At 39.8% G+C, this 16,244-nt stretch overlaps 1 protein-coding gene across 8 annotated transcripts in view; it reads right to left on the bottom strand.

Moving 5' to 3' along the window:
• Window positions 1–16,244, bottom strand: part of EML6 (EMAP like 6) — a 257,346-nt gene that overhangs the window by 105,433 nt on the left and 135,669 nt on the right. For all 8 annotated transcript variants that reach the window (XR_010580450.2, XR_006691700.3, XM_065527077.2 and 5 more), the window contains 4 exons: window positions 14,931–15,143; window positions 8,790–8,957; window positions 4,666–4,772; window positions 1,718–1,836 (listed from right to left, as the gene is read on the bottom strand). Coding sequence is in view for 6 of the 8 variants with exons in the window: in XM_065527077.2 (XP_065383149.1) it covers window positions 1,718–1,836; window positions 4,666–4,772; window positions 8,790–8,957; window positions 14,931–15,143 (607 nt within the window). In the remaining 2 variants the exon portion in view is untranslated. The remainder of the gene's footprint in view (window positions 1–1,717; window positions 1,837–4,665; window positions 4,773–8,789; window positions 8,958–14,930; window positions 15,144–16,244) is intronic.

A 16,244-nucleotide genomic window follows, 5' to 3' on the forward strand; every position in this document is an offset into this window, starting at 1 on the left:
TATGACTTTTTTGGCCTATCATAGGAGTTTGAAGAATTGAATAACATTGCTATAAAATGGCCTCCATTCTTACCTACTTAAGAGAATAAACTTTCTCAGAGCTTACATCTATACAAGAAAGAGAACTGAGAATAGACTCAATATTGAACTTTGTTACATTCTAACAATAAGTAATATAAGTGCACAGATCTTGCAATTGAAAACGAATCCATCATATTAAAATAATTTCCAACAAAATTTTTCTGTGCTTAATAATTATATGTCATAATTAGTAATACATTTATGTTGACTTAGTCGATTTTACTAATAGTTATAATTCAAATAAATTGTTAAGGGAGCAGCACTATCTAACAGAAAAATAACATGATCCTCCTAAGTAATTAAAAATTTGTTAGTTGCCACATTAGAAAAAGAGAAAACAAAATTTATTTCGTAACATTTTAAACCCAAAACACATCTAAGGTATTACTATGTCAACATGTAATCAATATAAAAACTTATGAGATATTTTACATTCCTCTTTTCATAGTAAGTCTTCAAAATTGGTGTGCATTTTACACATGCAGAACATCTTTTTTCAGAATAGCCACATTTTAAGTGCTCAGTGGCTGTGTGTGGCTAGTGGATACTGTATTGGGCTGAGTTAGAGTCTTAGGGTCACAGAAATTTTTTTTTCTTGCAGAAGGTATGGTGACAAAGGACTCTCAAGCATAAAAAGATTATGTTAGGGTAAAATTTTATGGGAAAATTAGAATGGAAATATGAGCTTAGGTAGAAATATGAATGATGTAAAATTTCTTCCTGTTACAGAAGGACTTGTTCATGTATTTTTTTTACCCTTTTGAGACAGGGCCTCACTCTTACCCAGGCTGGAGTGCACTGGCAAGATCATGGCTCACTGCAGCCTAGACCTCCCCAACTCAGGCGATTCCTCTACCTCAAGCGTCCCTCCTGGGTAGCTGGGACTAGAGGTGCACGCCACCACATCTGGCTAGCTTTTTGTAGAGATGAGATTTCACCATGTTGCCCAGGCTGGTCTTGGACTCCTGGACTCAAGCAATCCCACCTCCACAGCCTCCCAAAGTGCTGAGATCACAGGTGTGAGCCACTGTATCTGGCCTCACGTATTTTTTAAGTTGATAATAGTGAGAATCAAATATTTATGGCATTTAGGTTCCTTTGCGTCCATTTAAAGGACTGATGTATTCATAATATAGACAGCATCTTCTCAACCACTTAAACTGACATTAAAAAGTTTTAGTTGTCTCCTTAAAATATGCAAGGGTGCATATAATTTTATAAAATTCAAAATTATTTTGGGCACATGTGCAGAATATATTTGAAGGAAATACTGTCCTATGGTGGAGCCAGCAAAACAAAGCAGGGGATTAGGGGAAAGGAGAAACAGAAAGTGAAGATGGTGATGAGAAAGAAGTGCAGCAGCAATGAGCAGCAGTACCCTTTATGTCATGGAATTACATGAAGTCTGAAAAATCTAGAGGCAATCACACTGTGATGGCACAGAACATCGACGAGGAAACTGGACAGAGTCACACTTAAAATAGCAACCACAGGTTCAAGTGCACACTGCAGAGAAGAGCTAGCCAGGAGGAGGACAACACTGAGGGGAGGGGATCCCTTAAGCCTGGTGCTAAGATTGGTGATAACCAGGCAGAGACAGAGGAACACGCACAGGCGCCCATGATAGGCCACCCACCCGTGTATGAACTGGAGTTTCAAGCTGTCCTCAGGAGCCTTTTCTCGTTTGAGGAAGGGCACTACGTGGTTTTTCTCTTTACTTTGTTGCTTTAGCTGAGGTAGATCTTCTTTGTAAACCTTAAAGTACAACAGAAACATCTGGGTGAGATGCCTTTCATGAGGTTCCAAAAATATCAATATCTTAGCATTCTTGTAAAATCTTTCATTGCTTCAATAAAGTGTCTTTGAAAACATAAGACATGAGATTGAATATTATTTTTTCCTAATGAACAAAAGTAATATGAACTATTTTTTTAAATAATTGGGATTTTAAGATAATCTTTCTTGATTGGTTACTGTTTTCTTAATGTCTAGAAAATATATTGGTAAATTTTAAAGGAAATTAAGTATCGGTAAAATATAAATAAAATATTTTGTTTTATTTCTTCTAAGGCCAGAAATCTCTTACTGATTCTGAAATTTGAAAAATGTGGACCTTATGAGTCATGACAATTTTCTCCTGAAATCCCTCTTTGGAATTATATTCCCTTCATAGCTTCATGCATCTTAACAGATCTGAGATATAGAGCAAAGATCAATCTTGGTCTAACTTGGGACCTAAAATGTGCTGCTGATTGTACCATTTAAATGCACATAAAAACCAATCTGTTGTTTACTGTGTATTTATACTTTGCTACCAAGAAATGTCCATTTAACAGGCAGAGAATAAAATCCAATCTAGTAATAATTTCTCATCTTAAGTTTTTATTTAATTAAACTATTTAAAAAATCATAAAATATAAGGTCCCTGTTTAGGATTTGATCAAAAATTATTTGTAAAAGTCAGAAGAAATCTCACTAGTTTTGTCTACTATAGATGCAATTAACTAAGCTTCTAGAATCTAAAGATAATTATTCATCTTAATTCATGATGCTTTCATCAGCTCACCAACGATTTACTTTAGAGCAATGAATTCTAGTCTTGATATTTCTATTGTTTAAACAGGTCTCACAACCTCTGTTGGCCTCAAATTCTCATCTGTAAAATTGAGTTTAAAAACCCCTGTTCAGGAATAACTCAGGAATACTGTGAATAGAAATCATGTATCAGTATAAGCACTGGAAAGTGAAATGTCAGGAAGAATATACAGGCTGAGTATTCCTTATTTGAAATGTCTGGGATCAGAAGTGTTTCAGATTTCAGATTTTTTCAGGTCTTGGAATATTTGCATTATTCTTACTGGTTGAGCATTCCAAATCCAAAACCAAAATACAAAATGCTCCAATGCACATTTCCTTTGAGCATCATACTGGTACTTACGAAGTTTTGGATTTTGGAGAATTCAGATTTTCACATTAAGGATATTCAAACTGTTTAAGTTGTAGGCATGAATTTTAAGTCTATCTTTTCATTCTTTTATTCATTTTCCTTAGAGACAGGGTCTTGCTCTATTGCCTAGACTGGAGTACGGTGGCGTGATCAGGGCTCACTGTAGCCCTCAAACTCCTGGGCTCACGCAATCCTCCCACCTCAGCTTCCTGAGTAGCTAGGACTATAGGCACACACCCAGCATTTTTTTTTTTAAATAGATACAGAGACTATGTTAACTACGCTGGTCTCAAGCTCCAGGCCTCAAGTAATGCTCCCACCTCGTCCTCCCAAAACATCGGCATTACAGGAATGAGCCACTGTGCCTGGTCCCTTTTCTTTCTTCTATTGGCATTTTATTAAACAAACACTTCCCAATTAAAGATTTGTTTTCCTAAATTTTGTATTGTGTTTAAATTTTATTGTCTCCTGATACCAGAGTATAATATTGTTTAGTGTTTGCATAATATTTCCACATTAATAATTCCCTTTCAGGCAAGATCGGCTACGTTCAGGGGTGTACGGCCACAGACAATAATCTCTTTTCAAGTCCTTTTTAGTAGTCATATTGCATAATACAATGTGTCAATACACAGTTAAGATGATTTCATCATGGGGTTGACCCAAACCATTAGACTGTCTTACTATGAACACAATTTTTCAAACCCTGAATCAATGAGTGACAATTATGGGCTGAAAACTATTTCAACTTAGTGCTTACATAGAGGCAAACCAGGTGGTGCATAGAGTGTGCACTTTGGAGAGGAGCCTAGATAAGCATTGTTATCCTAATACTACAAGCAAAGTGGACATGGGCAAATTACTTAACTTCTTTCAACACATGGTACCTGCCATAGGCCTATATCCTAAATCTCTATTGGCAACACTGACAGTTGATGTATCTGAAATTTGAAGTCTTATTGATTCCACATTCATGTACAGAATCTGCTTCGCATATCTTTGTTAAGTGACAAGGAAGAAAAAGAGAACCCCCATGGTTATTGCCGTAACAAGGTGGTATGTGTTCAGATTCCTCTCAGGGAATGCTTCAACACTCACTGTTTAGCGCTAAAATGATATGTCAACTTCCAAAAAAAAAAATTGAAGTCAACTGATCAGCTTTCCTACTAGAGGTAATTTCTGACTGGAGAGATTAATACACATTTTATTTGAGCTTTTACTTTAAGTAGATAATTACTTTGATTAAATGGAAATGGTTGCAAGAGTTAATAGAAAAACTGGGCTAACAAGCTCACATGCAAACCCACCATGCCTCAAGGGTATCCATCCTTGTAAAGAAAACACATGCTTTCGTAATCTGCTAAGAAAGTGAAAAAAGACCTATGGCTTACTTGCACATTTTTCTTCCAAAAAATATTTCAAAGTTTTAGGTGCTGGGGAGGCAAAAAGCCCAAATACCAGGGGTTCAGTCTTGAAACTTTGGGTTTAACCTGCACTTAAAGGCACAAAGTAGACTACTTTTCTTGTTTTTGCCTTAATTTTCTTTGTCTAAGTGCCAGTGATTTTTAGTGCTATGTCCAAATCCAATGAGATCCCCTTCTAGGGTTACAAATTTTCATTGCTCCCTGCTTACTGACCTGGCGATCATAATTGATTTGAGTTTCTTGCTCAATATCAGAGTCCAATTCGGGCACGTCAGATAAATCTGAATCAGATTCTTCACTGTAGGAATCAGTTCCACCTTCTGCAGAGGTACAACCCATAAGAAACAAGCAAAAATTCTGAGACTCTGAGCAGTTGAAATTACCTAAAATGTTTTTCCTTTTATCCTAGCAAAGTGAATAGAAACTATACCGTAGTTTTCATTTAATATAAATTGTTAAAACATCTTTCTTTCATCTTTTGGTTTAATTCAGCCCACCCTTCGCTCCTTTCAGGAACATTAACAGATTAGGCCAACTTCCTTCCCCACACCACTCACCAGGCAGACTAAACTCATTTACACTTTTTCTGAGACAGGGTCTGTCTCCCAGGCTGGAGTGCAGTGGCACAGTCTCAGCTCACTACAACCTCCTCCCTCCGGGGCTCAAGCTGTCCTCCCACCTCAGTCTCCTGGCAGCTGGGACTACAGAGGTGCATACCACCATGCCCAGTTAATTTTTAAATTTTATTTGTAGGGACAAGGTTTCACCATGTTTCCCAGGTTGGTCATTTACACATTTCTATTACATAGTAGATACCTGGGTTTTAAGCTTTGTTTTGTAAAATGGGCAGGTTTTTAAAAGGGAAAGGCTGGAGCAAAAATAAATCCAACCGTTTACTTCAATACAGATCCTCTTTAGCCGTTTAACCATGCCCACCAAGTGTTGGTAATTGTCATGGCCCAAACCACCACAGAACTCTTGTCGACATTTATCCAAATAATTTTTTCATTTTACCACCTGTTCATCCCTGCTGACATAAGAGTGGATATAAATGAAAAGACTACATACATGTCCACTGAATTGGAACACATAGGCCCCAACCATGAACCATTCCTTAAGCCCCATTTTGAAGGCCACTTCCATTTCAAAGGTTACCCTGTCCCCCTGCAGCCTGACTGAGCAGACTCACCACCTGTTACAATTATCCTAAGGAAGCCGAAATGTATCCTCTCCTGTTATCCCCAAAGGTTAATTCTTCACATAAACCTTAGACCTTCAACTTGCATTTGGGAAATCCGCTGATGGTTTTATAGAGGTTTCCTTATGCGTGATGATTCTCTTTTCCCTTACTACTTTCAAAGCTCTGCCTTCACCTTTTGATAATTTAAGATGTTTCTTGGGGGTGCATCTTTTTGGATTCATCTTACTTGGTGTCCTTTAGTGCTTCCTAGATTTGGCTTATTTTCTTTCCTAGGTATGGGATTTTTCCTGCTGTTATTTCTTTGAACATGTTTTCTGCCCATTTCTCTCTCTTCTCTTTTTGGCATGTTGGTAACACATAAGTTGTTGGACCACCATATGTCTCTAAGCTATCTTTACTCTTTTTCTCTTTGTTTCTCAGATTGGATGGTTTCCAGTAATCTGTCTTTAAGTTCACTGTTCCTTTCTTCTGCTTAATCTAGTCTGCTGTTGAACCTCTCTATTGAATTTTTCAGTTCAGTTGCAGTACTCTTCGGAGAAAGTTTTTTTGAGATGGAGTCATGTTCTGTCACCCAGGCTGGAGTGCGGTAGTGCAATCTTGGCTCATTGCAACTTTCACCTCCTGGGTTCAAGCAATTCTCATGCCACAGCCTCCCCTGTAGCTGGGATTACAGACGTGTGCCACCACACCCGACTAATTTTTGTATTTTTAGTAGAGATGGGGTGTTTCACCATGTTGGCCAGGCTGGTGTTCAAACTCCTGACCTCAAGTGATCCACCTGCCTCAGCCTCCCAAAGTGCTGGGATTACAGTCATAAGTCACCGCACCAAGCCGACCCTCAGAGAAAGTATTTTTAAAGTACCAAAATTCATTGAGTACTTTTTAAAAAACACCTTCTATCTGTACAGTTCTCAATTTGTTCTAATATTGCTCTCTTGACCTCAGTGAGGGTCTTTATGACTATTATTTTGAATTCCCTGTTGGGAAAATCACATATCTCTACTTAACTGAGGTTGCTTTCTGGAGATGTCTTGTTCATTTATCAGGAATTTCATTTTTTCATTGTCATTGATGCTGTGTGTTGGTTTGAGTGAATTAGATTAAAAAAAAATACATACTACCTCTCCCTATCTCGTCAGACTGGCCTTGTATAGGAGAAGGATCTCACCAGTCTGACTGGCCAACGATTTTTAAGGTGCCTCTCAAATCTGTGTGTTTGTCCAGACTACTGTCTGTTTTGGCGGCCTCTAGAGCTTAAGATGTGCCATGTCCTGTTGGTACCACAAGACTGTAAAGGTGGAACACATCAGACTCTCTTGATATGTAGCTAGAAGGGTTGGAGGGTGGGCTATGTGTTTCAATTCCTTCTGTCTTCACAGTGAAGCTGAGCACAGTCATTTACCGCTCACTATTTCTGCACTAAGCCAGGTAGAGAATCTGTGACAAATGCCTGTACTCACATTTAGGCTGTATCCTCCAATCCTGGGGAGATAACTCCTGAAGTGGGCCCATTGTACCTCTACCTCTTCATTTTCTGTGGTTTAAGTCCACTCAGGAATGCGAAGCCCTGTCAATTTCTAGAGCTAGTTCACTAAGGAGACAGGTGGGAGCTATGGAAGGTGCGGCACTTGGTGTCTGACCAAACTTTTTCCAGGAAGTACGGGTAGGCTTAGATTACTGGGGTGAGCCAGAGCAAAGGCTCATGTGCTGAGCTCTGGCTGCTGGAAGGCTATTACATGCTCGCCCTGTTAGCTCCCTGATGGAAGTCATTAGATGGCAGGTCATCAGGTAGCATTGGAAGTGTGTGCTGTAAGCCCCTTCTGGACAAAAAAATGGGAGTTGCACATTCCCAACTTTTTTCTGCACTCCTCCAAGGGGATGTAGCTCCTGGAAGTGTTTGTAAACCCATTTAAGACCACATCTTTGTTCTGTGATACAGGAAGACTAGAATATTCCTAGTCCCTTCTGCTCCCAGAGCTAAGAGGTTTAGGATGGAGTCCTCTGGGAGGCAGGGGTAAAAGTTGGGCGTTCAACGCATGGTATAAACCCCATCTGGGGAGAAATGAGGAGCTGCACTCTTAGAGCACCTTCTCATCACTGCTCCTAAGGGAAGAAGCCGCTGGAAGTACCTACAAGTCCATATAAAACTGCCACTTTTCTCTACGGTCTAGATAGACACTCATATACTTCGTCCCCTCTGCTCCCAGAAGTGGGAGGTTTAGGATGCGGTTCCTTGAGTGGAAGCTATAAAAGTTGGGGAGCTCAATGTGTGGACAAACTCCTTCCAGAGGATATTATTAGACCTGGAGTTATTGCTGGGATGAGTCATGGGAGGAGGCTCAGAGGTAACAGCCTGTTTCTTAGGCTGCCAGCTGGCCTAATGTGTGTCTCCGCCTCTAACTCCCTGTTGCATATTGGTTAGAACCCAGGCCGCCAAGTAGCCTCCAGAAATGTGTCATAAACCCCTTCTAGGTAGAAACTGGGCTGCATTTTTTAAGCCCCTTGTCAGAACTGCTCCAGGCGATGAAGGCCCTGGAAGGTTTGAGCACTTGTGTCAAACCGAGGCTTCTTTCCCATGGTCTAGAGACTCCCAAATGTCTAAAGCTCTCCACTCCCAGACTTGGTAAATTAAGAGCCAATCCGTGGGGAACCTAGGGTTAGGGCACTATGTGTGAGGTCCAAACCCTTCTCTCCACGGGAGAGGTTAGGTGGTGGGGATTCCTGTCCTGATTTCATGAAGCAGTGCTCAGCTTTTCCTACCTACCCGCTGTGGATGTTTTCTCAGTTGCCTGGCGGGTAGGAGTGTCTCAACTTGTATGACTTTCTCTCAGAGGGAACTGACCTGCAAATCAAGTATTTGGAGGGAGAGTCAGGAGCTTCCTATTCTGACATTGCAGATGTCACGTTGCTGACGTCCTGCTCAACTTGCATTTGGTATAGCAACACCCTTCAAAGAAAATTATCCAACTGACCCATATTAATCTTTAAAGGTTTTTCTTTTCTTAAAATTTTAAGATGACAGAAATCAATTTTCCAAAATTGCTTAAACTCCTTACCTATAGGATACATATTAGATCATTCTTTGAAATGCTTATTGAAAAATCAAATGATGTTAAGAAATTACTGCTGGGTTTACCTTGGGGTGCAGTTTCCAGCATGCCGTTGCTGACACCTTCTGGAATAAACCTCCACTGGAAAACTGAGTGATCAGCCCCTCCTGTGCTCAACACCCACTGAAAGTCATGGGACCAGCGGACGTTTGTGACATGTGCAGAATGGCCCACATACTTTCTAAATTTGGCTCCTGAAAGAATATTTTTTGAGAGAATTAGTTACGAAAAAGGAAGAGTTCATTAGTTTAAAACAACCCCCCTCCTGTTCATGTTAAGGAGCAAAATCTTTAAATGTATCTGAAAATGAAGTTCAGTCTTACATATTGTAACAAATAAGCAAATGCTTCAAAAGGTATCTCAATTATTCCAATATGCAGTAAGCTAAAAATAGGTCTTAAAATTTAAGCCCTGTGGCTAAAGACACATCTGAACCTGTTCCAAATAATGCCTACTGCTTCACGGATTCTGAAAATAAATGATAGAGAACGAACATCTTACACATTCTTATTTAAATACAAGATAAAACAGGCAATGCTTTGCAACAGGGAAACAAAATAATTCTATGGAAATAAAATTACTGTTTAGAGTCATGTAGACATAGAGTTTCGAGAATCATTTTTCCCTCCTTAAATTGATTGCTTTACTCAGTGAACACTAACCCCAGGTAGTGAGTGCAATAGAAAAAGCTACTTGAAGTGATATTTGTGGTTGAACTACAGTAGTAAAGCCTTCAGCATATGCTCAATACACAGCAGCATCGAGGCACTCGAGTAATAAGCAGGGTCCATCTTACATGGAGGCCTGGAACCCCAAAGTCCACAGGAGATTTCAAGAGGTCAAACACCCCAACTTCTCTTCAAAAACATTCTATTTCTTACAGTTTCTCAAATGAAATCCCTTTTATTAGGGTTGGGGGAGGCCATCTGTTCAACTACCACATGTTTAAATTTCACATGTCCACTGGAGAGGCAATGATTTGTAAGAAGGTGAAAATTACTGCTACATGTCATGCTCATACATTTTTTGAGAGCATGCTCTGACCAGGTAAGCCCCATTATATTAGGGGCTCTGAAAAAAATTACGGGAATTCTGCTGCAGAAGGGAAAGGAAGCATTGGGTCTCAAAAGCAAACTTGCCTACTTCAAACAGTTACCTAAATCAGTTTGGTAATAAAGTCAAACTGGCTCCAACTAAGGTGAGTTGGAAATGTTGGCTGATGATTGAGTAATTGGGGAGCAGGGTATACGCTTCCCGTCTCTCTTTAGATCTTAACGTGTTGGCCTCTTCTTTGCTTCCTTGACCTTTATACCTTCCTCACAGATCAATTAGCCTATCTCTTTGTAGAGGTTTAAAAATATGTCCACAAATTCTCTGATGCAAAATGAACAGAATATGGCAAAAGTGAAGGTAACATCTAAGAGGAGGTTATAAAAGGTACTGCAGATTCTTCCTTGCTGTCTCTCTTGGATCTCTATATGCCATGTCATAAGCACACTGGAGCAATCTATGGAGAGGCTCATGTAGCAGGAACTGAGGCCTCCTGCCAAGAGCCACATGAGTGAGCCATCTTGGAAGAAGTGAATCCTCTGGCCTTGGTCTAGCCTTCACATGACTGCAACCTCACGAGAGACCCTGAATTGGAATCACCCAGCTGTGCTTCTTGGGAAACCTTGACTCACAAAAACCATGATATAATAAGTGTTTGTGCATTTACACTTTTAAGTTTGGAGGATAACTGGTTATGCAGCAATAGATAATTAGTATAGCCTTTGTAGTCTGGAACTAGAATCTGCAAAAGCATTAGTGTCATTAATACTTAGGCCTTATCTCTGTGATCTTTTCTTTCTGCCCTCTCTCCCCCTCACTCACTCTGCTCCAGGCACACTGGTCTCTTTGCTATTCCCCAAACATGCTAGGTATTCTCTGCTTCTAGGCCTTTGCCATTTCCTCTGTCTGAAGTGCTCTCTCCCTAGATATCTGAACGGCTGGATCCTTCATTCTCCTTCACGTTCTAAGTCAAATAAAACCGTAACAGCAAGCCCCTCTTTGACCAACTTATTTAGAACACTACACTGACCAACTCCAGCATTCTCTGCTCCCACTGTTTGCTTTCTTTTTCTTCATAGCATTTCTCACAATCAAATTATGTTTATATTTTCTTGCATATTAACTGTGGACCTTCAGTAGAACAAAAGTTCCATGAGGGCAGGGATTTGTGCTTGTTTTCCTCACTGGCCTATCTCCATCCCCTAGAACAGCATTTAACAAACACTTCTTGAATAAACGAAAAGGCTTTCCTCGGGACACTGAATGACTCCACCAGACCTCCCTTTGTCCTCTGCACCACAGGAGGGCTCAGCCTCAGCTCTCATCTCTTCTCTATCAACCTCCTCCCTTGTGGCTTTAAAGTGCTGTCAATTTGACTGCCAAGTGCTCATCTCCGGTCCCAAAGTCTCCCTGGAGCACTGACAGCTGTGTGCCATGTCCACCTGGATGCCCAATACGGACCCCTAACTTACAACAGGGAAAACAGACCGAGACGTTTCCCTTCCCTTTATGTGTACTCCCAGAGACAAACATCTTTTTTCTCATTTTCCCAGCTCTGTAAATGCTGCTACCACTCACCCCAATGCTCAAGTCTGAAACTTAGAAGTCATCCTTGATTACTTTCTTTCCCTCTATTCTCATATCCAATCCATCTGTAAGACCCTCAGCTCTGCCTTGAAACTGTTTCCTAAGCCTGACCACCTCTCTGTATCTCTTCCTAATACCTTTGTCCAAGCCACATCATCTCCTACCTGGACTCTTGCAATAACTTCTCTACTTGAAACCTCCCTTTTCCTAACCATTCCACAAAATATCAAAACAGTCTCAAAAACAGATTGGTTATATCACTCCATGTAAAACCGTCCATAGTTTTTCACTGCACTTAGAAGATGACTCTGATTTCTAGTAGTGGCCAGGGGGCCCTTTACGACACAGCCCTGTCACCCTCTCCAGTGTCACGGTACACAATTCTTCCGCTTGTGCACTATGTTCTAGCCACACTGGCCTTCCTGTCCCTGCACTGCATCGAGCTTATCCATGACATATGGAAGGCCAGCACTGGCCCGTCCAAGATCCAAGATCCAAGATTTCCACAACTCAAGTCTTAACATTCAGGACACTCATCATGGGAGGTGGCTGTGCAAGCCACCTCTATGTCTATAAGCCATGTGTCATAAAATGTACAACACAAGTCCATTTGCTATGAGGACACGGATACTTTCATGGGTTGCTGAGGTATAATGCAAAGAAGGAATGGAACGGGTGCACCAGGTGGAACACGGAGAGCCTCTGAGTCTCCCCTTGGAGTAGGGGTGAGTACCAAGGCTATTAGGACATGGCAAATGTCATTGAGCAAGACCTTGGATTTTACATCATTTCAGGGTCTGTGTGGTGATGGTCAAACAGGATATAGTCTAAGTGGTATCAGAGAAAGCTGTCAGTATTGATCCTAATTATTTTAAGATGTGAAAACTGTCAAAATGAGAAAAACAAATTGGTTTGGCTACGTAAACATAATACCAGTAGCAGTCATTTTCATTAACTGCAGAACACTTATATCTAATTACTGTGCAACTGAATGTTAAACACACATAATTGCAAACAAGTCAAATTAAGTTGGTTGGGAGTTTTTAAAAATCACAATGGAAAACAATAATGTTTGGTCATTTCCCACAACTGCTCATGGTCATCAGCACCTGTTCATATCTGGCTGTTTACAGGTTCAAAACGTACGGGGAATACTTGTCGCTTGTCACCTAAATTATAGACAGATACATCCCACCAACTGCAATTAGTCCCATCAACAATTCCCTCTCTTTTATTCACTTCCTCACTAGTTTTGGCACAAAAAGGACACAAAAGCCTGAATGTCTCAGAGGCAAATTATAAAATTTATAAGCCATGTGTCATGAAAAGTAAAACACAAGTCCATTTGCTATGACGACATGCATGCGTTTGTGGGTTGCAGAGGTGAGTTTTGCAACTCTCACCCACTGTGATCTGGCTGTCCATCTCTCCTCATTCATGCAGATGCCCTCTGTGTGCCATTATCCAAAGAGTTGTTTTTTATGTAATGGTGACTCATTTTGACAGCACTACTCCCCCTCTCTAACATAGTTTGGATATGTGTCCTTGTTCAAACCTCATGTTGAACTGTAATCCCCAGAATGGGAGGTGGGGCCTGGTATAAGGTAACTGGATTATGGGGGTGAATTTCTCATGAATGGGTTAGCATCATTCTCTTGGTGCTGTCCTCATAACAGTGAACAAATTTTCACGGGATCTGGTTGTTTAAAAGCGTGGGGCACCCTCCTCTAGCTCCCTCTTGCTCCTGCTCTGGCCATATGATGTGCCTTCTCCCCCTCACCTTCTGCTATGATGGTAAGTTTCCTGAGGCGCCCCCAGATGCCGAGCAAATGCCAGCATCATGCTTCCTGTACAACCTACAGAACCGTGAGCCAATTAAACCTCTCTTCTTTATAAATTACCAAGTCTCAGGTACTTTTTTACAGCAATGTAAGAATAGACTAACACAACACACCCTTTCTGTTCTAATAATAGATTCACATTTCCATTGCTATTTTCCAGACCCAAGCACACCTTACAAGACTTAGGATATATAGGATATCAATTCTTATTGAGTTATGTTTATTCTCAAGTTCTGACACTGGAGACCAGTAGTGTTGCCATTGACCCCAATGTTGTTTCCTCTCAATTCTGAATTCCCAGATAATTTCTTAGAGGCCTAACTTGCCCCTTGCAAGTATACGACTCAATCTAACAAGCTATGCCCTGTTACTCAAAGGGCTCTTGTGGGGAAAAAGAAGAGTATGAACTGCGCATGTTGAGGTAATTCTGTGCCTTGCGCATTTTAAACGGATGGTCATTTTGTGATGTTTCAGCGATGGTGTCTTGCTATGCATTTTATGTTCCATTTGTACCATAATTGTCACTGCTTCAAAGCTGCCAGTTAGCTGAAAATGACTTTCTGATTGCATTTTTCAATCCCTTTCTGTGCTTAATCTAAAAATTGTTCAAGTGAAAGAGTTTTCAGGCAGTAGCATGTCCCTGTTGATTACTTTTCTAAGATCAGATTTTCAGGCACAGTTGAGGAGTCTCAGAAGAGCCTGAATATGGCTTTGCCTAAACTTGCAAAGGAAGAAGAGGTCATTACACGGTTAATTCATCACCTTCTACAAAGCTTGAGCGTGCCACATAATTGAAGTCAAACAATTTTAACAAAACAAAACAACAACAAAACACGAGGGCAAAAGAGGGTTGTTTTGAATCAAACTTCTCTCAAAAATTTCACCAGTTATGTAAACCTACTTTGTAAAATTACTGCTATGACGAGAGGTTCACAAACTATTATCACCACAACAACCGTGGTCAGATTTTAATTATGTCTGAAAGGATTTCCTTTGCTTTTCCATGTATAAGCACAATAGCTCTGAATCATAAAAGAATTTTAGTTACAACATTTTAACGGACTATATATAAACTATGAATATTTACATAAATATCACTTGTTTAAAACATGAAACAAGGCTTACAAATCGCAATATGGTAAGAACTCTATTAGCAAATTCTGACTTAAATTTGCAAAACTGCATATCTTAGGATGTCAAAAGTAGAAGACATCAACAACACAATCTATTTAAAATTATTTAAGAGTAAATATGGGCCGGGCATGGTGGCTCATGCCTGTAATCCCAGCACTTCGGGAGGCCGAGACGGGCGGATCACCAGGTCAGGAGATTGAGACCATCCTGGCTAACACAGTGAAACCCCGTCTCTACTAAAGAACACAAAAAATTAGCTGGGTGTAGTGGCGAGCGCCTATAGTCCCAGCTACTCGGGAAGCTGAGGCAGGAGAATGGCGTGAACCCAGGAGGCGGAGGTTGCAGTGAGCCAAGATCGTGCTACTGCACTCCAGCCTGGGCGACAGAGCAAGACTCCGTCTCAAAAATAAAAAAAATTAAAAAAGAGAGTAAATATGAATATACAAGATAAAATAAACAGTGTACTGGAATAGACACCAGGAAGATCAGCCTTAATTGTACTATATTCAATTTAGAGTAAATCTTTATGAAATGAAACATCTCTTTTGGCCTTACCTCTCTTGAGACAAGGAAATCTAAACAATTTAACAAGTCCAAAATCATCTCCAGACACCAACACTGAGCTGTTGTAATTCGCATCCACTGAGTTGATGTCAGTAACCTCAGTGTATTTGGGCCAAATTCCACTCACTTCAGGGCCTTTCACACATGTCCAGGAAGCCCAAGGAATTCCTTTAATTTCTTCTTTACTTGTTAAAGACTTCCCCGCTGAAAATAATCAATATTAACATTACATTTAAATAAAAAGCTTATTCTAATTTATTTATTTTTTATAAAGATCTGAAACTTTAAAAAAAGTTTGTAGATAAAGAAAACTACATGTTCTAATCTCTTTATTCCATTTGTGATTTTTTCTCTTTTGCATGGTTTAAAGAAAGCCCATACTCAAAACTCAGACATAAAAAGAAAATGATGAAACATTCAGGTGATGCATCCCTAAATATCCTGACCTGATCGCTACACAAATTCTATGCATGTCACAATATTTTACATGTACCCATAATATACGAATGTATGAAAAAATTTAAAAAGAAAATGATTATCATACTAAATGTAACGTCTCAAGCTACTAACAATGACTTAATTACCTAGATACAGATGGTATTATGCTTTGTATTATTAATGAAAAGACTTATCATGTATTATCATGTTTAGTCACCAATGCTTTGCCAGGTTTTAAAAACTTAGCCAAAGTCCATCCTGAGCTTCTATTTTTCATAATTTAAGGATGCTCAGAAGTGATGTTTTAAAAATTCAGGCTCAGTAGATTAATGAAAAAAATTAGTGAATATTATTTAAATTTGTAAGTACTAGACACTGAAAATCTACAAGATTATGATGAAATAAAATGTAATTCACTGGGGAAAATAATCCCAACCATTGTGCTGGGTATATTCCCAAATGTGGACGGCCCAGTACCCAGTTCCCACCATAGCAGGTCAGGGATGTTCCCCAGAGAGCGTGCAGAGGAGGAAACAAACATACATTTGGGTAAGTGTCTAGCTACACACAATTTTAAAACTCAAAATCAAAGCAATTAAGCATATTACCTAATTTCTCTCTCAAAATAAATATTTTCAAAATAAAGAATCAGTGAGAATAAATGCCCTTATATAACACTGGTGCATTATCAAACTGGCACCTTAAAATTCTGGACTATAACACAGCATTACATAAAAGTTCATTAAAGAGACAACAAAATAAAAACGTTTGTAGTTGGAACACAGTCTTTGACCTAGTGTTCTTGCCTTGGAGAATACAGTCCTAGGAAGTAACTCAGGAGAGGAAATTCCACCAGTACAAAGGCAT

The sequence above is a fragment of the Macaca fascicularis genome, chromosome 13, assembly GCF_037993035.2.
Source record: "Macaca fascicularis isolate 582-1 chromosome 13, T2T-MFA8v1.1".
NCBI classification, from domain to species: Eukaryota; Metazoa; Chordata; class Mammalia; order Primates; family Cercopithecidae; genus Macaca; species Macaca fascicularis.